The 27,164-nt window shown below is 42.4% G+C and overlaps 1 protein-coding gene across 2 annotated transcripts in view; it reads right to left on the bottom strand.

Moving 5' to 3' along the window:
* The window catches only part of ZFYVE26 (zinc finger FYVE-type containing 26), a 77,949-nt gene that overhangs the window by 32,055 nt on the left and 18,730 nt on the right, over positions 1–27,164 (bottom strand). For both annotated transcript variants that reach the window (XM_010366622.2, XM_030930858.1), the window contains 11 exons: positions 25,130–25,198; positions 24,567–24,718; positions 11,297–11,498; positions 9,760–10,023; positions 6,496–6,615; positions 6,240–6,404; positions 5,441–5,659; positions 4,724–4,826; positions 3,159–3,904; positions 1,757–1,953; positions 673–777 (listed from right to left, as the gene is read on the bottom strand). In XM_010366622.2, the coding sequence (XP_010364924.2) occupies positions 673–777; positions 1,757–1,953; positions 3,159–3,904; positions 4,724–4,826; positions 5,441–5,659; positions 6,240–6,404; positions 6,496–6,615; positions 9,760–10,023; positions 11,297–11,498; positions 24,567–24,718; positions 25,130–25,198 (2,342 nt within the window). The remainder of the gene's footprint in view (positions 1–672; positions 778–1,756; positions 1,954–3,158; positions 3,905–4,723; positions 4,827–5,440; positions 5,660–6,239; positions 6,405–6,495; positions 6,616–9,759; positions 10,024–11,296; positions 11,499–24,566; positions 24,719–25,129; positions 25,199–27,164) is intronic.

Raw genomic sequence — 27,164 nt, 5'->3', positions numbered from 1 at the left:
CACCTTGGGAGGCCAAGGTGGGTGGATCACTTGAGGTCAGGAGTTCAAAACCAGCCTGGCCAACATGGCGAAACCCTGTCCCTATTAAAAATACAAAAAAATTAGCTGGGCGTGGTGGTGGGTGCCTGTAATCCAAGCTACTTAGGAGCCTGAGGCAGAAGAATCACTTGAACATGGGAGGTGGAGGTTGCAGTGAGCCAATATTGCGCCATTGCATTCCAGCCTGGGTGAAAAAGCGAGATTCCATTTCAAAAATAATAATAAAAATAAAGATAAATAAAAAGGTGACATGCTTATGGAATAGCAGAAACTGCAAGTGGGAGTGTAACTGGGGTAAGTGTTTTGGAGAGTGTGTTGATAATATCCTAGCAAAGGTGAGGATGCTCATGACCGATGACCCAGCAATTCCAGTTTGAGAAATACGTTCTCTACCTAATATACACAATGTAGAAAATTTCAGGTATGAACACAGGGTGATGATACAAAAGAGTCAATTGTATTATTCTCTATACTTATCTGGATTTTGGCAAATTTCACAATAAAAAAGAATGTGGTATAGTTATTTTTTTAAAAAAATGAACACTGACATGCAGAAAGGGGCTTATACAGCCAGCTAAGGGGTTGCAACTCTGAAAGGAGGATGAAGGGGAACAGCACCCAAGAAAATGGTACCTGTGCTTCTAGAATCATGTTCATGACAGTTGATGGGTCCTCAACACAACAGCTCCTCAAGGTCTGCCAGTCACACCACACGGGGGGAGACTGCAAACCCAGAATCTAAGGAAAGACAGGAAAATCCATCAAACCACACTACAGCTTCTCCTTCCATGAACAAGTCACTGGCATGCCCATCCCTAGATCTCTGCCCCAAAGTCAGGCTGTCAGAACTTGCCAGAAAAGAGAGCAAATTGGGCAAAGATTATTTAGAGAGCAGAGTGAACCTATCCGGGAAGAACAAGCAGGAAGTGAAGGCTGAATATGGAGGCCAGGACTGAGGCCTTTCACTAGTGAAGACAGTGCTCTCATGCTTCCCAGATTGTTCTGGGGTTCACCTGTCCTATGCTCCTCCACCCCAAACTCCACCCAAGATAGTCTTCTGGCTTGAATGCTCTGTGGAATAGCCTTTCATACAACATTTTAGCTCTGCATGAAAACTGCCAAGGAAGAATAAAAATAAACCTTTTTTCACCTGCCATTTTCACTGTCTCTGGTAGGGTTCCTGGACTCTGTCTGCTTCCAAGGATATGTTGGAAAATTAGCATCTATTTTGTACTTGTTATGTAGCCATGCTTCCTAAATTTGTCTCCCTAAGCCTCTTGAGCTTTAACATAACAAACATGCCACAAGAATCTTTCATTTTTGAAATTGTCACCTTCATGCATCTTTTCAAAATAGCTCTTGAAATTTTGCTGAAATTTAAAACAAATTTTATAGAAGATATAATATAAAAAAAACATACACAAAGGTCAAAAAGACATGTGAAAAAGCCTTTTTGGACCGTAATACACCATTCCAATGTTAATTTTGTTATTTTTACCCTCACTTCATACACATTTATTTAAAATTACAGAAATAAGTAACACAGGAACCAGCTAGGAGGCCTCCCTGCTGTCCACCTAACAACTGAAGCCAGATGCAAAGCAAAACCCAGGCCTATGTTTTCTGTTTCTTAAAGTCCCCCATCATACGAGAATAGGTTGGGGTTGATCATAGAGTGAGAAGCCCATTTCCTTTCTCTTGATGCGAGGGCCCATACCTTCTGATACACCTGCAGCTCCGCCAGCTTCCTCTGTAGCTCACATTTTAGTCCTTCTTGGACAGCCGTGTCTGAAATGCAGTAGGCCAGAATCTCCAGACATGACTCCAGGGGCCACCTGTCCACAAACTGTAGGGCCAGCCGACTTCTCAGAGATGCATCCTTCACAGGAAACAGGTATTGCCAACCTTCTTTGTCTATAAGACAAAAAAGATGCTCAGAGGCAGCAAGCGTGGGACCTGAAGAGCTCAAGAGTCCATGTTACTTCTTGAGAAAGGGCTTTCTTCAATTTCATAAAACAGGAGCTTGGAGGATCCTTAAGATGCATGTGATCTTAACTAGTTTTTACACTTGGAACCATTATATGACAAGGAAAATGCTGTATCTCTACCCTTTGTTCATCTTTAGGTAAACCTGATAATAGTCATGAGACTTTCAGGAGGAAGAGAAGGAAAGAGAAAGGAAGGAAGGAATAAAGGAAGGACAGAAGAGACGAAGCTCTCCATGTCTTGGCATGCTGAACATATAAGACTGTTTCAGACTCACTTTGTCAGTGAAACTTTCCTTTTCCTTGTAATTTCCACCCTGTGCCATACATAACCACTTGAAAGTTATTCCAGATAGACTAGTTTCACTCCCTGGATATTCTGTCATCATGACTTAGATCTCTCTCTTCCACACCCATTTCACAGATCTGATCTTGGAGATACAAAAAACAGACTCCAAGCAATTAAGACCACACAACCAGTCAGTGGATTTTTCCATCTTTTCAAGGATGGATTTTCTCCTTTCCAAAGGGAGCCAAACCTCCTACCCGAAAATCATTCCCTACATCACACCCAACTCTTGCTACAACACTGCTAGGAAATCCTAGTAGTGTTACAGCTCATTGGCTTTCCACTCTGGTCACATGTCAAAATTTCCTGGTGAGCTTTCAAAGCAGTGGTCATTAAACAGACCTACAATCTGCTTTTATAATAAAGTTGTATTACACTATAGCCATGTTCATTTCTTTATATATTGACGCTGGCTGCTTTCATGCTGTACTGGAAGGGCTGGGTAGTTATGTGCAAGACTGTGGCTTACAAAGTCCTGGGCCTCTGGGGATGGGGCCCAAACATTTGTAGTCTATAGAATTTCAGAAGAATTATGATATACAGTGTTGAGAATACTGGTTATGAGTGCCTGTTTAAAGTCAGATGGACTTGGGTTCTAAGCTCTACTCTACCACTTACCACCCTGGGTAAATTTCCTAACCCCTCTGAGCCCTGGTCTCCTCTTAATAACATGAGATTATAGTGGGGCTTCTCTCTAGTTACCATGAGGTTTAAAGGTGATAATATACCCAGTGAATATCAAGTATTACCACTAGTGAAAAAGGGAGGCATAGCATTCTGCTCACCACATGCCACAGCACAGCTCAGGACTGCATCCTTTATGCTGCTCAAATCGTCCACATCTCGCCCGTACACTTCAGTGAGCTGAAGGGCACGGGACCAATCTCTGGCCACCAAGGATTCCTCGAAAGCCTCAGTCAGTACATCTAGGGCAATGGGAGAATGTAGGCCCAGGAGAACGGTAGAAAGACTGGCCCAACCACAGAGATTCACTGCCAGACTCTGCCCCTGCTGCGAGGACTCCCGCAGGGGCTCCCAGGCAGCCAGAAGGAAGGCCTCAAGCAGAGGGAATTGTTCCAGAAGGCGCTCACACTCCCGGGCTACCTGCTCTGCAGCCAGAGGCACCTCCCTGCGGCCACGAAGTTCCTTCCATGACAAGCTGGGCTTGCTGACCTTTAACCTTGGGGAAGCCCCCAGGCAGGCCACCGTAGCTAGGAGCTTTGAGCGAGACTTAAGAAAGGCCAAGGCAGAGGAGGTGAGGGCTGGGAGTGATGAGTCCCTTGGGGAGGAATAGGGCTTTCTTTCCAATGTGGGGTTCTCAGTTGGCCTCGGGGAACTCGGTGTAGAAAGTGGGAGGTCATCTAGGCAGTGGGAGGCATGCAGCTGGGCCAGAGTACCCAGACGAGTCAGGAGGGAGGCGGTCTGTTGGCTTTGCCGGGATGAGCAAAGAGCAAGGGGCTCACAGCAGCAGCTGACGATGACCTGCGGCACACTTAGGCTGAGATTCTCTTGGGCCAGAAGGGCTGCCAGTCTGGAAGGAGAGAAGCAGAGGGCATACAAGGCTTGAATACACAGGCACCATTACCCAGTCTTACAATTTATTTATGCTTATATGAGCAAATGTAAATAAAAGTTCCTAATCATTACACTCTTATTTTAAAACACAAAAAGTAGCCCATTAGACGTACTGCTCTGCCCTTTGTGTTTTCACTGAGCACATGTGCGAGATCTATCCATATCCCTCTACAGAGAGGACCCTCTTTAGTTTTTGCAGTTACACAGTATTCCATTATACAGATGAACCATAACTAGGCTCCTGTTAGTGGACAATGAATGTTCTAATCTGTTGGTACTATATACAAGATTGCAATGAAATGATTTTGCACATAAATCACTTATGTATAATAAAGCTGTAGGATAAATTGTCCAAACTGGATTGCTAAATCAAAGGGCATATGAATTTGCAATTTTAATAAATATTGACAAACTGCCTTCCTATAGAGGCTGTACAAATTTATGTCCCACTTGCATTCTCTGAGAATGCTGTTTTCCTACAGTCTAATCAACTATCATGTCATCGAATTTTTGGATTTTTGCCTGTTTATAAAGTGCAGAGTCACTTAATTGATTTCATACTTAACAATATACATGCTAGAGGTATTGAGAGAGAAAGCAGGAAACAAGGCACATTACGTTTTCAAAGAGTTGTGTAAGAATAAAAGATTCAGTCTGGAAGAAATCCCCACTCTCTGTACTAACCCCAAGCACTACCACACTGCGCCCTCAGGTATCTTGATGAAATCATTAGGAAGGCCCATGGCTGACTGACTTGCATGGAGGTGGCTCCTACCTCTCTGGGGGAACTTGTCTTTCAAACAGGAGATGTGACACCAGTTGGGAAGAGCTCTGTTGCAGCAGAACAAAGGGATTTCCTACCTTGACCTCCACATGATCTGCAAAGGTAAAGAACATGATATTTGTTCGCACCACTGACTGCAAGAGTTCAGAGCCCTGTTTCCCAGAATCGAGAAAAAAGTACAGTGTCAAGATGAAGACAGTATTGAGATCCTTCCGTTAATTCATTCTAGGTAAAGGGTATTCTCAACATGAACCTGACCACAAGTTTATCTATATCTTACCACTGCTCTAAAGACTTTCAATCCCAGATGAACTTCAGTGGGCACGTCTAGGCACAGACAGCTAACTCCTGCTCTCTTCAACCCAACTGAAGTGCATGTAGTACTTAATCTGTGAACTTAAGAAAGAATCTGGTACTCATATCAGAGACGATTCCTCTGCTGGCCCCTCAAATCCACAGTGGACCACAGGTCTGACAGAGATATTTTTGAGTCACTAATTCCAAGAAAATTAATTGAGTACTCTCATACAGCTATACTAGCATAAAGATGAGTAAAATAGCCAGAGATGAATAAGAGAGGAGGACCTCACAATTCTACTGTTTTTGGCTACTGCTGTATCCAGAGTCTTTTAATCGTGCGTCTTTTCTCTTCCTTACCCTGAACACTTGCAGCTGCCATGAATCTATTGCCTCTTTCTTGCTACCTACCAGGCTCAGAGCTCAAACTTTGAAGGAGAACTGCAGCAAGGGTGCTGCAGTAACTGAAGAAGGTGCCCAAGTAGTCCATCTGTCTGCTGCCTGCTGGGGTCTGTTTGCCCAGGTTCTTCTGGAGGAGCTGAGTCTGGATCTGCACAGGGTGAGCCTCTGCCTCTGGAGCTTTCTGGGCTGCCTGCTCCACCAGGGAAGAGAGTGGAGGAGTCCTGGGCTCTAAGAGGAGGATGGCAGGAGAAAGGACACAGGCTTTAGTCTGTGAGTCCAGCTTTGGGTCAATTTCTGACTGGATATGTGAACTGGGCCTCCTATGCACTGCCTGGGGCATCTGATGGCCTGGGCACTACACTTACAAGGCAAATATAAAATCCCAAGTCAGTCACTTGGACAAGTGATTCTCAGCCAGGAAGAGCTTTGGGTCTGGAGTGTATAAAATTACTCTGGTGTATATAGTTCTGTTTTTATCCTTGTCTCTGGGGTGGAACAACTTTATGAAGAACACAGCAATCTGTTGCGGAAGGGTTCATCAGTATTAACTGAGCATCTGCTGGCTATATTTCTCATTCATCATGAGAAAAATGTATCAGCTAATGGAGTGTTCACCATTCTTTCAATTGAGAGGTGGGAAAACAGGTGAAGTTAAGTTATGAGACATTGAGACATGCCCTGGCTAACTAAAGGAATGATAGAGCCCAGTTCTGGAGTCCAAGCCTCTGCTCCAAAGTGCTTTGTTACTCTCAGCTGTTTCCTTTCCCCAGTTCGGCTTTTATTTGTTCCCAAGCAGACAGCCTTATACCTGGCAGCTCTAGTGCCTCTCTCAGTGACTGAAGGACCTGATCTTGCTGCTGGGAGAGGGTGGTGTGGCTGGCAACACAGTCCTCGGTTAGGCTGGGCCAGCACATCTGAAGCAGTTCAGTGATGCTGCACCGTGGAGGGCCTCCTCCCTTTTCTTCCACACTCTCTATGGAAAGCAAATGAGAAAGAAAAAGTAAAGTCTGCTGCTCACCTAATGTTCCAAGTCCAGAAGAAGAAAAGAGAAAAAAGCAACTCACCTGATTTGGTTTGACTGGCTGACATAAGCAGATAATTGAGAATCTTACTGATTTGCTGAAGAACAACTGGAAAACCTCGAATGCCATCAGCATTTAGGAGTACGTGGTCTATCCGTCGACCTGGAAATACATGAAGGAAGAGGTAATGCCAAAAAAAGAAAAAAAAAAAAAAAGAAATGTTTTCAGAGATTGGCACTTAGTCCTGTATTTACCTGTGAAATTTTATCCTCTCCAATACTAAGGAGGAAATATATGCTGTGCTATTTTGGGTGACAACCAGTATACTTGGCTTATTTCATGCCTGAGATTCTAGAACTGCTGCTGGCAAGATGCCTCAGCTGTCAACAACATCAGAAGATTCAGAATCTCTGGCACTCCTATGGAATTGCTGTCCCAAGTCAAGTGGATTTGTCTTGGTACTGCCCTCAGCTGTGAATTTGAGTGGGGATCACATGTCTTCTTTAATTGCTTTAAGTGGTATCTTGACACTCCAACCACACTATAAACAACTTAATGGACACAGATTATTCCTTACATCTCTCCTATACTCCCATATGCTCAGGATAATCTGGAAACACAGTAGTCACTAAATTAATTCCTAAATCAGTATATTGAAGAGATATTTGCACTCCCATGTTTCTTGCAGCACTGTTCACAATAGCCAAGAGTTTGAAGCAACCTCAGTGTCCATCAGCAGATGAATGGATAAAGAAAATGTGGTACATTTACACAATGGAGTACTATTCAGCCATAGAAAAGAATCAGATCCTGTCATTAGCAACAACATGGATAGAACTGAAGATCATTGTGTTCAGTGAAATAAGCCAGGCACAGAAGGACAAACACCACATGTTCTCACTTACGTGTGGGATCCAAAAATCAAAATAACTGAATTCATGGAGATAGAGAATAGAAGGATGGTTACCAGAGGCTGGGAAGGTAGTAATGGGTGGGGGAAGATGGAGGTGGCTAATGAGTATAAAAAATAGTTAGAGGCTGGGTATGGTGGCTCACACCTGTAATCCCAGCACTTTGGGAGGCCGAGGTGGGTGGATGGTGAAACCCCTTCTCTACTAAAGATACAAAAATTAGATAGGCATGGTGGCACACCCTGTCGTTCTAGTTACTGGAGGGCGGGGTGGAGGGCTGAGACAGGAGAATCACCCGAACCCAGGAGGCAGAGGCTGCAGTGAGCCGAGATGGTGCTACTGCACTCCAGCCTGGGTGGCAGAGTGAGACTCTGTCTCAAAAAAAAAAAAAATAAATAAATAAAGTTAGAAACAATGAATAAGACCTAGTATTTAATAGCACAACATGGGGGCTATAGTGAATAATAATTCAATTGCACATTTAAAAATGACTAAGAGTTTAACTAGCTTGTTTGTAACACAAAGGCTAAATGCTTGAGGGGATGGATACTCAATTTTCCATGATGTGATTGTTAAGCATTGCGTGCCTGTACCAAAAAATCTCATATACTCCATAAATATACACACAGACTATGCACCCACAAAAAATAAAAAAAAAATTCCTTATTGATTGACCTGAACTGTTTCAGTGATTACGGGCTTGAATAATATTTTATTTTAGGATACAAGTATTAGATGAGGGGAAGGGCAGATCACTGGACAAAAACAGCATCGTATAAGCCACTGTGTACTTTCTTTGAAGGACTATGTAAACATTAAAGGACATTTTAACCAACAGCTCAGAGGTGATTTGGAGGGCTGTAGAGAAAAGAGTTAAACAGCAGGCTTGACACTGCTATCCTTAGAACATCTGCTTGCAAGGCTGGCCCTTGGCTGGCACTGTGGACTTGACTGGTAAGAAGTTTCCTATGCTGATATAAAACTTTCCTTAAATAATGACAGTGGCTCACTGGCCCTAAACTTTTTGTACAATGTGGTTTATGCTGAACACCTGCTTGCCTTTTGGGAACCTGGAATTTGCTACATGCTACACGGAGGGTGTTTTTGTCACCAGTCCTCAAAAAAAAAAAACCCTTGGGTGGCTGTGCGCAGTGGCTCACGCCTGTAATCCCAGCACTTCGGGAGGCTATGGCAGGCGGATCACGAGGTTAGGAGTTTGAGACCAGCCTGACCAACATGGTGAAACCCTGTCTCTACTAAATACACAAAAATTAGCCAGGTGTGGTGGCAAGTGCCCGTAATCCCAACTACTCGGGAGGCTGAGGCAGGAGAATCGCTTGAACCCAGCATGTGGAAGTTGCAGTAAGCAGTGAACCGAGATTGAGCCACTGCACTCCAGCCTGGGGGACAGAGCGAGATTCCATCTCAAAAAACAACAACAACAACAATAAAAAAATAAACAACAACAACAAAAACAAACCTCAGGCCTTGAGTCTCTAATGAGCTTCCCTATATACAACACCTTGCAACTGCTGGCACAACTCATTGCTGGAGAAATAGACATAGGCATGCCCTGGGTGACTCCACAGGCAGAGGACTCTCAGAAGCTTGCACCTCGTTTCCTCCAGATTTTATCCTATGAGCCTTTTTACTTTGCTGATTTTTCTTTATATCCATTTGCTGAAATAAATCTTTGCTCTATAATGATAGGCTGATTGTTGAGAGTTCTTCTAGAGAATCACTGAACCTGGGGGTGGGCTTGGGGACCCCAGACACAAGGGGCTACTCATATCATAACCTATTTACCACTTGTCCCTCTGTATTACTAAGGCAGAACAGGTTCCTTTCTCCTCCACTACTCAGTCCTTCCAATGTTTGGTGCAAGTAGCAAGGACAGGTATGGGGAGTAGAACGTTGCCTCATTCTACCTTCATATACCTATGCCTTCACATACCTGATTTCTCTAAGAATTCCGTATGCATATTCTGCACTATTATTGACCTCAATGTATGATTTCCCTCCAACTGTGACTCATTCAGTTTTCCCTTACACCTGGATTACAAATTCAAGATGGTCTCAGGTTTTAGGTTAAGTGAAGTTCACCAAAGAGACGGCATGCAGTCTTAAGGCTCAAATTCCATTGACACCATTTTAAAATGTATATTTCTTCTTTGAATTCACCTATAATTCAGTGAAGAATTTCCCCAAATTGCTATGTCTATTTTGTCTCTCAACAGACTGTATTTATGCCATCAGATTGTATGTGACAAAATTTCATAATCCATTGACCATCTGCCTCCTCCAATAACTGCTTTCTTCCTTGACAATTTATCAAGACTCTCAGAAACCCATCTCACTTAAGAAAGAAGGAATACAGCTAACACAGCACACTCACCCCGCCTTTCAAGGCTACTATTCAAACGCCGTTCAGCCGTCTCCAAAAGCTGCTTGCAGGTTTTCCAGAGCTGGCACTGAGAGCAAGCTAGGTCAAATGCAGCCATGGCAGGGGGACTGAGGTCTTCCAGAACCTCTCTCAGGGGAGCAGTGGGCTCCACTAGAGTCGTGCTTGTCCAAAAGTCCTCCTGGAGCGTGGGGATGGGGTCTCCAGAGGTGCTGAGCAGCTTGTCGGTCACGTCAGAGATAGAGTAAAACACCATTCCTGGCCGCCCAGCAGTGGAATAAAAAGCAAGGGGTGAAAAGGATTCTCACTACAACTTTTATTAGGTAAAGTAGTTACTTTAAAATTGTTTGAGGTTCATCTGCACAGGGTATCCTCTATGTATATTAGCACTGTCATTATGGTCCGTTCTTATAGCTTCAAAACAGTGGCATGAAAGGAAGACCAAGAGAAACTCAGAGTGGTCCAGATGAGGGAGGGCTTCTTCCAAATGGGGTCTCAAAGTAAGTTCAGAACGAATGACATAGACCTGTGTGTGCTAATCAGAAAAGATCTCTAGAACACATTGCTACAAAGCAAGGTAGACTGTAGTATTGTCCTAGGAGCCTACTTATATTACAAACAGAAATGATGTGTGTATGTTCTTGTGAATAGGCCTAGAAAATTTCTGGGATAATATGTAGGGAGCAATATGTGATGGTACCATGGTATGTAGAGCCTAGGTCAGTAAGAGTTGTGAAAATGTGGAATAACAGTCCAACTTCGAGAAATAATGAAAAGATGGGCTCTTTTGCAGTGCATCCAAGGTTGGGAAATCAAGACCTGTGAATTCTAGGGCCTGATTTTTTTTTTTTTTTTTTAGATGGAGTCTCGCTCTGTCGCCCAGGTTGGAGTGCAGTGGCGCGATCTCGGCTCACTGGAAGCTCCACCTCCTGGGTTCACGCCATTCTCCTGCCTCAGCCTCCCAAGTAGCTGGGACTACAGGCGCCCGCCACCGCGCCGGGCTAATTTTCTTTTTGTAATTTTTAGTAGGGATGGGGTTTCACTGTGGTCTCGATCTCCTGACCTCGTGATCCACCTGCCTCGGCCTCCCATAGTGCTGGGATTACAGGCGTGAGCCACCGCGCCCGGCAGCCCTTCATTTTAATATTCAACTTCACTTTATAGAACAGTAAAACACTATGCTTTATCCCTGAGTAATTACATGGGAAGGAAATAAACTCCTAATCATTTCCTGAAGCCAGAGACAGTGACCATCAAAACACATGTTAAAAAGAGCATTCACAGTCTTCGTTGAAATCACACAGGATAAGCTTAATGCAGAAGGTCGAGTGGTGGTATGTGAACAGCCTAGGCAAGGAGGATGGGCACAGCTGGAAAACTGGATGTATCAGGTTTGCTATTTTTCAAGGCAGGTGTCCTGTATTGAATTTCTGCTCACCCTCATGAGGAGCGTAGGATTTTGGTGGTTTCTCCCCTTTTACCCCCTCTCCCAGCCACCTCACCACTCATGGTGTTAGCAGGGAAGCCTGACCTGCTGCCGCAGCACTGCCAATGGCCTGTAGAGTTGAGCGGCCACTGCCAGTTCTCCGAATGGTGTTGCTACCCCCATCTGAGTTCTGGTTTTCAATCTTGTGCTCTACTTGGGCCAGTTCTTGGATCACTTCCTGGTAGCGCTCCATGAACATCAGTTCCCCTGAACTGGGTGAGGACTTCAGGTTGAACGTGAACAGCACCTGTCATGGGAGAGGGAGAGTGTGGTCTCACTGATGTAGGGAATGTCCACAGATAGGAGATCTTGCCAACCATTAGACTGCGGCCCTAAGATGTCTTTGTGCTTTGTAGGGTCAGAAGGGCACTGAATGTTAGAAGAGCAGGTCAACTATAAAAAATAATTCATAATAGTAAGAAAACCACTGAAGCCTCAGTAGAAAATAGGCAAAAGATGTGGACAATTTCAGAGGAAATATATATGACTAATATATAAATGGGAAAATATTTTTTCCCTTGTCAGTAATCTAGGAATTTAAGTAACAATACCATTTGGCATCTATCACAATAAAAGAGTGCAAAAATAAATCCTCAGGAGGTAGTGTAACATTAAGTATCACAATTTTTTTGAAAAGCAGTTTGGCAATCCATAAAGCTTTAAAAATGTTTACATCTTTTGACTCAGCAGTTTTTATGAGGAACTTTCTTAAAAAAATAATTCAAAAGGCTTAATGCCTAAACGTAATCACCTTGGCACTATATATTACAACTATTACAAGGTTAAAAATAATCTAAATCTTGAGCAACAGGGTTAAATGCAGCTACTTGATCAGACTATTTTAAGGTCACTAAAATCAAGGTTAAAAGACAAATGCTAACATTAAAATGTAAAAATGCATGATATAAAGTTTTAGATTGGAAATAATCTCAGCTATATAAAAGTCATACATATTTTGGAGAAATATTGGCCAAAAAAGTAAATTTTTAATATTGGTTGTTCCATACTATAGGGTTAAAAGTAATTTTATTTTCTTGTTAATACATTCTGGCATTTTCTTATATGTACAACTTATTCTGTCTGTATCCAGGTCAAAAAATAAAAGTTTTATTGAAAAAAAAAAAAAAAGACCATGGCTCAAGAAAAGGAGGAGAAGTGGAGGACATTTAGGGGTAAAATATCATGGGACTCCTAGTTAATTCCTCTGATTTTGGGCATTAGAAAGGCTGGGGAGGGTCTGGCTGGCATGGTGACTTGTGTCTGTAATCTCAGCACTTCATGAGGCCAAGGAGGGCAGATCATTTGAGGTCAGGAGTTCGAAACCAGCCTGGCCAACATGGTGAAACCCTGTCTCTACTAAAATTGTAAAAATTAGCCAGGAGTGGTGGTGTGCACCTGTAGTCCCAGCTACTCAGGAGGCTGAGGCAGGAGAATCGCTTGATCCCAGGAGGCGGCGAAGATTGCAGTGAGCCAAGATTGAGCCACTGCACTCCAGCCTGGGTGAGAGAGTAAGTCTCTGCCTCAAAAAAAAAAAAAAAAAAGAAAAGAAAAGAAAAGAAAGAGAAAGGTGGAACAGGGCGGAGCAAGATGGCCGAATAGGAACAGCTCCAGTCTCCAACTCCCAGCGTGAGCGACACAGAACACCGGTGATTTCTGCATTTTCAACTGAGGTACTGGGGTCATCTCACTAGGGAGTGCTGGACAATCGGTGCTGGTCAGCTGCTGCAGCCCGACCAGCGAGAGCTGAAGCAGGGCGAGGCATCGCCTCACCTGGGAAGCACAAGGGGGAAGGGAGTCCCTTTTCCTAGCCAGGGGAACTGAGACACACAACACCCGGAAAATCGGGTGACTCCCACCCCAATACTGCGCTTTGAGCAAACAGGCACACCAGGAGATTGTACCCCACACCTGGCCGGGAGGGTCCCACTGCCACGGAGCCTCCCTCATTGCTAGCCCAGCAGTCTGCGATCTAACCGCAAGGCAGCAGCGAGGCTGGGGGAGGGGGGCCCGCCATTGCTGAGGCTTAAGTAGGTAAACAAAGCCGCTGGGAAGCTCGAACTGGGTGGAGCTCACAGCAGCTCAAGGAAACCTGCCTGTCTCTGTAGACTCCACCTCTGGGGACAGGGCACAGCTAAACAACAACAACAAAAAAAGCAGCAGGAACCTTTGCAGACGCAAACGACTCTGTCTGATAGCTTTGAAGAGAGCAGTGGATCTCCCCACATGGAGGTTGAGATCTGAGAAGGGACAGACTGCCTGCTCAAGTGGGTCCCTGACCCCTGAGTAGCCTAACTGGGAGACATCCCCCACTAGGGGCAGTCTGATACCCCACACCTCACAGGGTGGAGTACACCCCTGAGAGGAAGCTTCCCAAGTAAGAATCAGACAGGTACACTCGCTGTTCAGCAATATTCTATCTTCTGCAACCTCTGCTGCTGATACCCAGGCAAACAGGGTCTGGAGTGGACCTCAAGCAATCTCCAACAGACCTGCAGCTGAGGGTCCTGACTGTTAGAAGGAAAACTATCAAACAGGAAGGACACCTATACGAAAACCCCATCAGTACGTCACCATCATCAAAGACCAGAGGCAGATAAAACCACAAAGATGGGGAAAAAGCAGGGCAGAAAAGCTGGAAATTCAAAAAATAAGAGCGCATCTCCCCCTGCAAAAGAGCGCAGCTCATCACCAGCAGTGGATCGAAGCTGGTCAGAGAATGACTTTGACGAGATGAGAGAAGAAGGCTTCAGTCCATCAAACTTCACAGAGCTAAAGGAGGAATTACGTACCCAGCGCAAAGAAACTAAAAATCTTGAAAAAAGAGTGGAAGAATTGACAGCTAGAATAATTAATGCAGAGAAGATCATAAACGAAATGACAGAGATAAAAACCATGACACGAGAAATACGTGACAAATGCACAAGCTTCAGTAACCGACTCGATTAACTGGAAGAAAGAGTATCAGCGATTGAAGATCAAATGAATGAAATGAAGCGAGAAGAGAAACCAAAAGAAAAAAGAAGAAAAAGAAATGAGCAAAGCCTGCAAGAAGTATGGGATTACGTAAAAAGACCAAATCTACGTCTGATTGGGGTGCCTGAAAGTGAGGGGGAAAATGGAACCAAGTTGGAAAACACTCTTCAGGATATCATCCAGGAGAACTTCCCCAACCTAGTAGGGCAGGCCAACATTCAAATTCAGGAAATACAGAGAACGCCACAAAGATACTCCTCCAGAAGAGCAACTCCAAGACACATAATTGCCAGATTCACCAAAGTTGAAATGAAGGAAAAAATCTTAAGGGCAGCCAGAGAGAAAGGTCGGGTCACCCACAAAGGGAAGCCCATCAGACTAACAGCAGATCTCTCGGCAGAAACTCTACAAGCCAGAAGAGAGTGGGGGCCAATATTCAACGTTCTTCAAGAAAAGAATTTTAAACCCAGAATTTCATGTCCAGCCAAACTAAGTTTCATAAGTGAAGGAGAAATAAAATCCTTTACAGATAAGCAAATGCTTAGAGATTTTGTCACCACCAGGCCTGCCTTACAAGAGACCCTGAAGGAAGCCCTAAACATGGAAAGGAACAACCGGTACCAGCCATCGCAAAAACATGCCAAAATGTAAAGACCATCGAGGCTAGGAAGAAACTGCATCAACTAACGAGCAAAATAACCAGTTAATATCATAATGGCAGGATCAAGTTCACACATAACAATATTAACCTTAAATGTTAATGGACTAAATGCTCCAATTAAAAGACACAGACTGGCAAACTGGATAAAGAGTCAAGACCCATCAGTCTGCTGTATTCAGGAGACCCATCTCACATGCAGAGACATACATAGGCTCAAAATAAAGGGATGGAGGAAGATCTACCAAGCAAATGGAGAACAAAAAAAAGCAGGGGTTGCAATCCTAGTCTCTGATAAAACAGACTTTAAACCATCAAAGATCAAAAGAGACAAAGAAGGCCATTACATAATGGTAAAGGGATCAATTCAACAGGAAGAGCTAACTCTCCTAAATATATATGCACCCAATAAAGGAGCACCCAGATTCATAAAGCAAGTCCTTAGAGACTTACAAAGAGACTTAGACTCCCATACAATAATAATGGGAGACTTCAACACTCCGCTGTCAACATTAGACAGATCAACGAGACAGAAAGTTAACAAGGATATCCAGGAATTGAACTCATCTCTGCACCAAGCGGACCTAATAGACATCTATAGAACTCTCCACCCCAAATCAACAGAATATACATTCTTCTCAGCACCACATCGCACTTATTCCAAAATTGACCACATAATTGGAAGTAAAGTACTCCTCAGCAAATGTAAAAGAACAGAAATTATAACAAACTGTCTCTCAGACCACAGTGCAATCAAACTAGAACTCAGGACTAAGAAACTCAATCAAAACCGCTCAACTACATGGAAACTGAACAACCTGCTCCTGAATGACTACTGGGTACATAACGAAATGAAAGCGGAAATAAAGATGTTCTTTGAAACCAATGAGAACAAAGATACAACATACCAGAATCTCTGGGACACATTTAAAGCAGTGTGTAGAGGGAAATTTATAGCACTAAATGCCCACAAGAGAAAACAGGAAAGATCTAAAATTGACACTCTAACATCACAATTAAAAGAACTAGAGAGGCAAGAGCAATCACATTCAAAAGCTAGCAGAAGGCAAGAAATAACTAAGATCAGAGCCGAACTGAAGGAGATAGAGACACAAAAAACCCTCCAAAAAATCAATGAATCCAGGAGTTGGTTTTTTGAAAAGATCAACAAAATTGACAGACCGCTAGCAAGGCTAATAAAGAAAAAAAGAGAGAGGAATCAAATCGATGCAATAAAAAATGATAAAGGGGATATCACCACTGACCCCACAGAAATACAAACTACCATCAGAGAATACTATAAACGCCTCTACGCAAATCAACTAGAAAATCTAGAAGAAATGGATAATTTCCTGGACACTTACACTCTCCCAAGGCTAAACCAGGAAGAAGTTGAATCCCTGAATAGACCAATAGCAGGCTCTGAAATTGAGGCAACAATTAATAGCCTACCCACCAAAAAAAGTCCAGGACCAGATGGATTCACAGCTGAATTCTACCAGAGGTACAAGGAGGAGCTGGTACCATTCCTTCTGAAACTATTCCAATCAATAGAAAAAGAGGGAATCCTCCCTAACTCATTTTATGAGACCAACATCATCCTGATACCAAAGCCTGGCAGAGACACAACAAAAAAAGAGAATTTTAGACCAATATCCCTGATGAACATTGATGCAAAAATCCTCAATAAAATACTGGCAAACCGGATTCAGCAGCACATCAAAAAGCTTATCCACCATGATCAAGTGGGCTTCATCCCTGGGATGCAAGGCTGGTTCAACATTCGCAAATCAATAAACGTAATCCAGCATATAAACAGAACCAAAGACAAGAACCACATGATCATCTCAATAGATGCAGAAAAGGCTTTTGACAAAATTCAACAGCCCTTCATGCTAAAAACGCTCAATAAATTCGGTATTGATGGAACGTACCTCAAAATAATAAGAGCTATTTATGACAAACCCACAGCTAATATCATACTGAATGGGCAAAAACTGGAAAAATTCCCTTTGAAAACTGGCACAAGACAGGGATGCCCTCTCTCACCACTCCTATTCAACATAGTGTTGGAAGTTCTGGCTAGGGCAATCAGGCAAGAGAAAGAAATCAAGGGTATCCAGTTAGGAAAAGAAGAAGTCAAATTGTCCCTGTTTGCAGATGACATGATTGTATATTTAGAAAACCCCATCGTCTCAGCCCAAAATCTCCTTAAGCTGATAAGCAACTTCAGCAAAGTCTCAGGATACAAAATTAATGTGCAAAAATCACAAGCATTCTTATACACCAGCAACAGACAAGCAGAGAGCCAAATCAGGAATGAACTTCCATTCACAATTGCTTCAAAGAGAATAAAATACCTAGGAATCCAGCTTACAAGGGATGTAAAGGACCTCTTCAAGGAGAACTACAAACCACTGCTCAGTGAAATAAAAGAGGACACAAACAAATGGAAGAACATACCATGCTCATGGATAGGAAGAATCAATATCGTGAAAATGGCTATACTCCCCAAGGTTATTTATAGATTCAATGCCATCCCCATCAAGCTACCAATGAGTTTCTTCACAGAATTGGAAAAAACTGCTTTAAAGTTCATATGGAACCAAAAAAGAGCCCGCATTGCCAAGACAATCCTAAGTCAAAAGGACAAAGCTGGAGGCGTCACGCTACCTGACTTCAAACTATACTACAAGGCTACAGTAACCAACACAGCATGGTACTGGTACCAAAACAGAGATATAGACCAATGGAACAGAACAGAGTCCTCAGAAATAATACCGCACATCTACAGCCATCTGATCTTTGACAAACTTGAGAGAAACAAGAAATGGGGAAAGGATTCCCTATTTAATAAATGGTGCTGGGAAAATTGGCTAGCCATAAGTAGAAAGCTGAAACTGGATCCTTTCCTTACCCCTTATACGAAGATTAATTCAAGATGGATTAGAGACTTAAATGTTAGACCTAATACCATAAAAACCCTAGAAGAAAATCTAGGTAGTACCATTCAGGACATAGGCATGGGCAAGGACTTCATGTCTAAAACACCAAAAGCAACGGCAGCAAAAGCCAAAATTGACAAATGGGATCTAATTAAACTTAAGAGCTTTTGCACAGCAAAAGAAACTACCATCAGAGTGAACAGGCAACCTACAGAATGGGAGAAAATTTTTGCAACCTACTCATCTGACAAAGGGCTAATATCCAGAATCTACAAAGAACTCAAACAAATATACGAGAAAAAAACAAACAACCCCATCAAAAAGTGGGGAAAGGATATGAACAGACATTTCTCAAAAGAAGATATTCATACAGCCAACAGACACATGAAAAAATGCTCATCATCACTGGCCATCAGAGAAATGCAAATCAAAACCACAATGAGATACCATCTCACACCAGTTAGAATGGCAATCATTAAGAAGTCAGGAAACAACAGGTGTTGGAGAGGATGTGGAGAAATAGGAACACTTTTACACTGTTGGTGGGATTGTAAACTAGTTCAACCATTATGGAAAACAGTATGGCAATTCCTCAAGGATCTAGAACTAGATGTACCATATGACCCAGCCATCCCACTACTGGGTATATACCCAAAGGATTATAAATTAGTCTACTACAAAGACACATGTACACGTATGTTTATTGCGGCACTATTCACAATAGCAAAGACTTGGAATCAACCCAAATGTCCATCTGTGACAGACTGGATTAAGAAAATGTGGCACATATACACCATGGAATACTATGCAGCCATAAAAAAGGATGAGTTTGCGTCCTTTGTAGGGACATGGATGCAGCTGGAAACCATCATTCTTAGCAAACTATCACAAGAAGAGAAAACCAAACACCGCATGTTCTCACTCATAGGTGGGAACTGAACAATGAGATCACTTGGACTCGGGAAGGGGAACATCACACACTGGGGTCTATCATGGGGAGGGGGGAGGGGGGAGGAGGGAGGGATTGCATTGGGGAGTTATACATGATATAAATGATGAATTGATGGGTGCTGACGAGTTGATGGGTGCAGCACACCAGCATGGCATAAGTATACATATGTAACAAACCTGCACGTTATGCACATGTACCCTAGAACTTAGAGTATAATAAAAAAAAAAAAAAAAAAAAAAAAAAAAAAATAAATGTAAACGGACTAAATGCTCCAATTAAAAGACACAGACTGGCAAACTGGATAAAGAGTCAAGACCCATCAGTCTGCTGTATTCAGGAGACCCATCTCACATGCAGAGACATACATAGGCTCAAAATAAAGGGATGGAGGAAGATCTACCAAGCAAATGGAGAACAAAAAAAAGCAGGGGTTGCAATACTAGTCTCTGATAAAACAGACTTTAAACCATCAAAGATCAAAAGAGACAAAGACGGCCATTACATAATGGTAAAGGGATCAATTCAACAGGAAGAGTTAACTATCCTAAATATATACGTACCCAATACAGGAGCACCCAGATTCATAAAGCAAGTCCTTAGAAACTTACAAAGAGACTTAGACTCCCATACAATAATAATGTGAGACTTCAACGCTCCACTGTCAACATTAGACAGATCAACGAGACAGAAAGTTAACAAGGATATCCAGGAATTGAACTCATCTCTGCACCAAGTGGACCTAATAGACATCTATAGAACTCTCCACCCCAAATCAACAGAATATACATTCTTCTCAGCACCACATCGCACTTATTCCAAAGTTGACCACATAATTGGAAGTAAAGCACTCCTCAGCAAATGTAAAAGAATAGAAATGATGACAAACTGTCTCTCAGACCACAGTGCAATCAAACTAGAACTCAGGACTAAGAAACTCAATGAAAACCGCTCAACTACATGGAAACTGAACAACCTGCTCCTGAATGACTACTGGGTACATAACGAAATGAAGGCAGAAATTAAGATGTTCTTTGAAACCAATGAGAACAAAGATACAACATACCAGAATCTCTGGGACACATTTAAAGCAGTGTGTACAAGGAAATTTATAGCACTAAATGCCCACAAGATAAAGCTGGAAAGATCTAAAATTGACACTCTAACATCACAATTAAAAGAACTAGAGAGGCAAGAGCAAACACATTCAAAAGCTAGTAGAAGGCAAGAAATAACTAAGATCAGAGCAGAACTGAAGGAGATAGAGACACAAAAAACCCTCCAAAAAATCAATGAATCCAGGAGTTGGTTTTTTGAAAAGATCAACAAAATTGACAGACCGCTAGCAAGACTAATAAAGAAGAAAAGAGAGAAGAATCAAATAGACGCAATAAAAAATGATAAAGGGGATATCACCACTGACCCCACAGAAATACAAACTACCATCAGAGAATACTATAAACACCTCTACGCAAATGAACTAGAAAATCTAGAAGAAATGGATAATTTCCTGGACACTTACACTCTTCCAAGAGTAAACCAGGAAGAAGTTGAATCCCTAAATAGACCAATAGCAGGCTCTGAAATTGAGGCAATAATTAATAGCCTACCAACCAAAAAAACTCCAGGACCAGATGGATTCACAGCTGAATTCTACCAGAGGTACAAGGAGGAGCTGGTACCATTCCTTCTGAAACTATTCTAATCAATAGAAAAAGAGGGAATCCTCCCTAACTCATTTTATGAGGCCAACATCATCCTGATAGCAAAGCCTGGCAGAGACACAATGAAAAAAGAGAATTTTAGACCAATATCCCTGATGAACATTGATGCAAAAATCCTCAATAAAATACTGGCAAACCGGATTCAGCAGCACATCAAAAAGCTTATCCACCATGATCAAGTGGGCTTCATCCCTGGGATGCAAGGCTGGTTCAACATTCGCAAATCAATAAACGTAATCCAGCATATAAACAGAACCAAAGACAAGAACCACATGATTATCTCAATAGATGCAGAAAAGGCTTTTGACAAAATTCAACAGCCCTTCATGCTAAAAACGCTCAATAAATTCGGTATTGATGGAACGTACCTCAAAATAATAAGAGCTATTTATGACAAACCCACAGCCAATATCATACTGAATGGGCAAAAACTGGAAAAATTCCCTTTGAAAACTGGCACAAGACAGGGATGCCCTCTCTCACCACTCCTATTCAACATAGTGTTGGAAGTTCTGGCTAGGGCAATCAGGCAAGAGAAAGAAATCAAGGGTATTCAGTTAGGAAAAGAAGAAGTCAAATTGTCCCTGTTTGCAGATGACATGATTGTATATTTAGAAAACCCCATTGTCTCAGCCCAAAATCTTCTTAAGCTGATAAGCAACTTCAGCAAAGTCTCAGGATACAAAATTAATGTGCAAAAATCACAGGCATTCTTATACACCAGTAACAGACAAACAGAGAGCCAAATCATGAATGAACTTCCATTCACAATTGCTTCAAAGAGAATAAAATACCTAGGAATCCAACTTACAAGGGATGTGAAGGACCTCTTCAAGGAGAACTACAAACCACTGCTCAGTGAAATAAAAGAGGACAAAACAAATGGAAGAACATACCATGCTCATGGATAGGAAGAATCAATATCATGAAAATGGCCATACTGCCCAAGGTTATTTATAGATTCAATGCCATCCCCACCAAGCTACCAATGAGTTTCTTCACAGAATTGGAAAAAACGGCTTTAAAGTTCATATGGAACCAAAAAAGAGCCCGCATTGCCAAGACAATCCTAAGTCAAAGGAACAAAGCTGGAGGCATCATGCTACCTGACTTCAAACTATACTACAAGGGTACAGTAACCAAAACAGCATGGTACTGGTACCAAAACAGAGATATAGACCAATGGAACAGAACAGAGTCCTCAGAAATAATACCACACATCTACAGCCATCTGATCTTTGACAAACCTGAGAGAAACAAGAAATGGGGAAAGGATTCCCTATTTAATAAATGGTGCTGGGAAAATTGGCTAGTCATAAGTAGAAAGCTGAAACTGTATCCTTTCCTTACTCCTTATACGAAAATTAATTCAAGATGGATTAGAGACTTAAATGTTAGACCTAATACCATAAAAACCCTAGAAGAAAACCTAGGTAGTACCATTCAGGACATAGGCATGGGCAAGGACTTCATGTCTAAAACACCAAAAGCAACGGCAACAAAAGCCAAAATTGACAAATGGGATCTCATTAAACTAAAGAGCTTCTGCACAGCAAAAGAAACTACCATCAGAGTGAACAGGCAACCTACAGAATGGGCGAAAATTTTTGCAATCTACTCATCTGACAAAGGGCTGATATCCAGAACCTACAAAGAACTCAAACAAATTTACAAGAAAAAAACAAACAACCCCATCAAAAAGTGGGCAAAGGATATGAACAGACATTTCTCAAAAGAAGACATTCATACAGCCAACAGACACATGAAAAAATGCTCATCATCACTGGCCATCAGAGAAATGCAAATCAAAACCACAATGAGATACCATCTCACACCAGTTAGAATGGCAATCATTAAAAAGTCAGGAAACAACAGGTGCTGGAGAGGATGTGGAGAAACAGGAACACTTTTACACTGTTGGTGGGATTGTAAACTAGTTCAACCATTATGGAAAAGAGTATGGCAATTCCTCAAGGATCTAGAACTAGATGTACCATATGACCCAGCCATCCTACTACTGGGTATATACCCAAAGGATTATAAATCATGCTGCTATAAAGACACATGCACACGTATGTTCATTGTGGCACTATTCACAATAGCAAAGACTTGGAATCAACCCAAATGTCCATCAGTGACAGACTGGATTGAGAAAATGTGGCACATATACACCATGGAATACTATGCAGCCATAAAAAAGGATAAGTTTGCATTCTTTGTAGGGACATGGATGCAGCTGGAAACCATCATTCTTAGCAAACTATCACAAGAAGAGAAAACCAAACACCGCATGTTCTCACTCATAGGTGGGAACTGAACAATGAGATCACTTAAACTCGGGAAGGGGAACATCACACACCGGGGCCTATCATGGGGAGGGGGGAGGGGGGAGGGGGGAGGGATTGCATTGGGAGTTATACCTGATATAAATGACGAATTGATGGGTGCTGACGAGTTGATGGGTGCAGCACACCAACATGGCACAAGTATACATATGTAACAAACCTGCACGTTATGCACATGTACCCTAGAACTTAAAGTATAATGATAATAATAAAAAAAAAAAAAAAGAGAAAGGCTGGGGCTGGGGAGGGTCCTATCCTCCTCCAAGGATCATAATTATCATTAAAGTGTAAGATCTAAAATGATCAGAGAAGGTTAAGTAAAAATTGTCCTATCACCTAGAGTTCCCTAGATTTATTCCTCAGCAACTGAACTCACATGAAAGAACAATTCTGATCTACATGTTAAGTAGATAAACTACCAAATACTTTACTACCAGTAAAAGTATCATTAATATGCCAAGAGGGTTTTAAACATTAGAAGAGTACTGTTTTATGCTATTAAGTTTAATCAACAGTAGAGGATTTCATATTCCTCACAGCTAAAACGTAATCCTCTTAACATTCCTATGAGGTAGAAAAACCAGGTATTATATTTAACTCCAGTTTTCAAATGAGGAAACCAAAGCTCAGAGAGGTTCAGAGTCTTTCTGATTACCATTCCAGTGCTATTTTCTCTCTACAATACAAATATTCTAGTCTGCCAGCTCTCCATACTTCTTGTATATTGAACTGGCATTCTATTTATTATTGAGACTGGGCATAATGGCTCATGCCTGTAATCCCAGCATTTTGGGATGTCAAGGTGGGTGGATCTCCTGAGGTCAGGAGTTTGAGACCAGCCTGACCAACATTGCAAAACCTTATCTCTACTAAAAATACAAAAATTAGCCAGACATGGTGGTGCATGCCTGTAATCCTAACTACTTGGGAGGCTGAGGCAGGAGAATCAGTTGAACATGGGAGGTAGAGGTTGCAGTGAGCTGAGATTGCGCCACTGCACTCCAGCAGCCTGGGCGACAAGAGCAAATCTCTGTGTCAAAAATTAAAAAAAAAGACAGGAAAAGGAAATTGTATTAAAATTTTAAACTAGATAAAAACATGGCCTGGGTGCGGCAGCTCATGCCTGTAATCCCAGCAGTTTGGGAGGCTGAGGCAGGTAGATCACTTGAGGTCAGGAGTTCAAGACCATCCTGGCCAACATGGCAAAACCCTGTCTCTACTAAAAATATAAAAATTAGCCTGGTGTGGTGGGCACCTGTAATCCCAGCTGCTTGGGAGGCTTAGGCAGGAGAATCACTTGAACCTGGGAGGTGGAGGTTGCAGTGAGCAGTAATTGTGGCACTGTACTCCAGACTGGGCAACAGAGCAAGACTCCATCTCAAACAAACAAACAAACAAACAAAAACCCATGTATATGTTCAGAGAAGGAGTCAAGGAGAGAAACAAAAATTTCCATGTTTTTAAGGGGTGGGAATGTGGCTGAATATTTTCTTTTACCTTTTTAAAACATTGCTATGTTAAGAACCACAAACAATTCAGTATCTTTCAATCCGCCCTGCTGAAGACTGGGTTGGGCACATGGAAACCCCCTCCTGCTTCTGCTGCTTCTGCTTGATGCGGACCCCTGAGTGCTCCCAGGTGGCTCTGGTTGCACATGCTCTGAGCCTTACCTGATGCTAAGTTGTTCAGGGCTGAAAAGGTATGGCCTAGGCTCCCCTTACCTGATGGGCTTCTGCAAAGTTTCCGCGAAGGATGCAGGATGCCAGCAGTGACTCAGGTGGGGAGAACATCATGGGGAGGACTGAACTTTGAGGATTTGGGTGCAATCTGCTATCCAGCTCATTCTGCCCAGACACGGCACTCAGACTTCCCTCTGTTGGGACACAAGAATGTGTGGGGCCAGAGAAGCAAGAGGAATTGAGGAAATGCTATACTGCTGACACCTACCACCAAACTTTTATCTCCTCAATGTCCTTCTGTAAAAGGTCTGTAAATAGGTCTTAAGTTTTCCTCAAATGAAGGGCAAACCTATGCTACCATCTTTGAATACAAGATGTTAAGTGCCAACTACCTTCTTTGAGTATTTACCTCTATTTCTCCCTGTTGCTGGATGACTAAATTGAGAATGAAACAATCCTTTCCCTTCTCCCAGCTAAAATCTGGCCATCTGCCAACCTTGAATAACAACCTTGACTGCTCAATCCCAGCTTTACACCATGGTGTGTGGCAATTCTATACCAGGGCAAAGCTGCTCAAGGTTGGCAACTGGTGGAAATCTGCATACCTGATGTACTTGTGCTCGGCTCACTACTTGTACTTTCCAGGGATGGGTTGGAACCTCTGTCTCGGCCATCTACGGGTATTGGGAAGAAGATAGAAAGTCAATCATCAGCTCCTTACAGAGTAGGAAGTGTGAAGTTGGCTTGACAGCCAAGATCTGTGTAGTTAGAGACAGAGGACAATGAGTAACTATGACACCTGCTGCTCCTTCTACAGCAAAACACAAGCTCCTACAGACCAAAGGCAAAGGGTGGGCTGAATATGACAACAGGGTTCACCTGGGCAGTAGCCTATACCAGTGGTTCCCAACCTGTGGGTCTCAGGGCCCTACGAACTTTCAAGTTATTTTTAGGGGTCAGTGATCAGCACCTGCTCAGTAAGCACTGGCAGTATTCTGAAAAAATAAAAGCACAACTGTTATGACCAGGAAGTAGTAGGGACACAATATTTCCTCACATAGAAAAAGGTATCTTCACACTTGAAAAGGCAGACAACTGGCTGGGTGTGGTGGCTTACACCTGTAATCCCAGCACTCTGGGAGGCCATTGTAGCAGGATAGCTTGAGGTCAGGAGTTTGAGACCAGCCTGGGCGACACTGCAAGACCCTGTCTACACAAAAAATTAGAAACAGATTAGTTGGGCAAGGGGCCATGCACCTGTAGTCCCAGCTACTCATGGGGCTGCGGCAGGAAGGATTGTGTGAGCCCAGGAGTTCAAGGTCACAGTGAGCTATGATTGTGCCACTGCAATTCAGCCTGGGCAACAGAGCAAGACCCTATCTCTATTTTTAAAAAAAATGTAGGGAACCAAAGTCTAAGACCTGGCTGGCCATGGACCATGATATTCAAAGTCTCAGAGAAAAAGCTTCTTCTCTTCTCAACACCAGGCTTCCTAACGTGCTAGAGCTTTCTAACAGAGGCTCACTATTTCTTAGCGTGCTCATTCGAGTGGCTGTCTCAGCCTCATGCAAGGGAGGCCCTTCAGTTCACTGTTTGGAAGCCCTTTAGAAGGAACAGCTGTAGAAAAGAGATGATGGATTGTGCATTCTTGTACTGAATGGGTCAAGTGGATGCAAACTCTGCCTTCTGACCCAAACCAATTAATGTAGCAGCTTAAGGGACTTAGCAACTCAACCTTGAAGGTTTCTCTCATGGCATCCTCCACCCCACTCAGTATGCTCACCTTTCATGTTGCCACTTAGCTAGAGCCTACTCATTCTCTGGAGCTTGGTTCAAGAGTCAACTCCTTTATGAAATCTGTTGCCCTTACATCTGCAGGTCATGCTGATACCCTGTTTTAAGACATTTCTTCTGTTTTCAAGCAGGGCCTCAGGTCACTTTAAACTTTCCATGTATACTGTCTAAGCAGGTACATTACAAATTGTTTGAAGTCAAAAGCCTAGTTTGTGCCTCATTTACCTCCCTCAAGACACCTAGTACTGTTTAGCCCATGGGAAATCCTCATGAATTCCTTTTAATTTTTAAAAGATCAACACCAAAAGCCATAATGAAAACTTGATTCTCTAAAAATTTAATACTCCTGCATAATATGCCTGTATTAACTTCTCTAAGAAAAGTCCATAAGTGGAATCAAAAGGCAAAATAAAGAAAAAATAATAGCACATCATGAGAAAATATTTTCCTTAATGTATAAAGAGCTTTCTACAATTCAACATGAAAGAGATTCCTAAGAGAAAAATGGACCTTAGACATTAGGCAGTTTACAGAAAAATATGAACAGCCAATAAATATATGAAAAGATATTCAATCTCAAAAGTAAAAAAATACTCCTAAAGCAATGAAACATCATTATGATATTAAGTATGCTGGTGAAGGTTTTCAAAAATCTAATACTACTGACTGATGAGAGTATGTGCAAACAGGCAATCACATATAGCTTGCAGAACTATAAATAATAGGAGGGAGAGAAGGATAGGGAGAGGGTGATTAATGAATATAAAATCAGAGCTAGACAGGAGGGATCAGTTCTGCTGTTCTGTAGCACTGCAGGATGAATATGGTTAACTATAATCTATTACA

This window comes from Rhinopithecus roxellana, chromosome 5 (genome assembly GCF_007565055.1).
Source record: "Rhinopithecus roxellana isolate Shanxi Qingling chromosome 5, ASM756505v1, whole genome shotgun sequence".
NCBI lineage: Eukaryota > Metazoa > Chordata > Mammalia > Primates > Cercopithecidae > Rhinopithecus > Rhinopithecus roxellana.
This window is presented reverse-complemented; position numbering and strand designations above follow the sequence as displayed.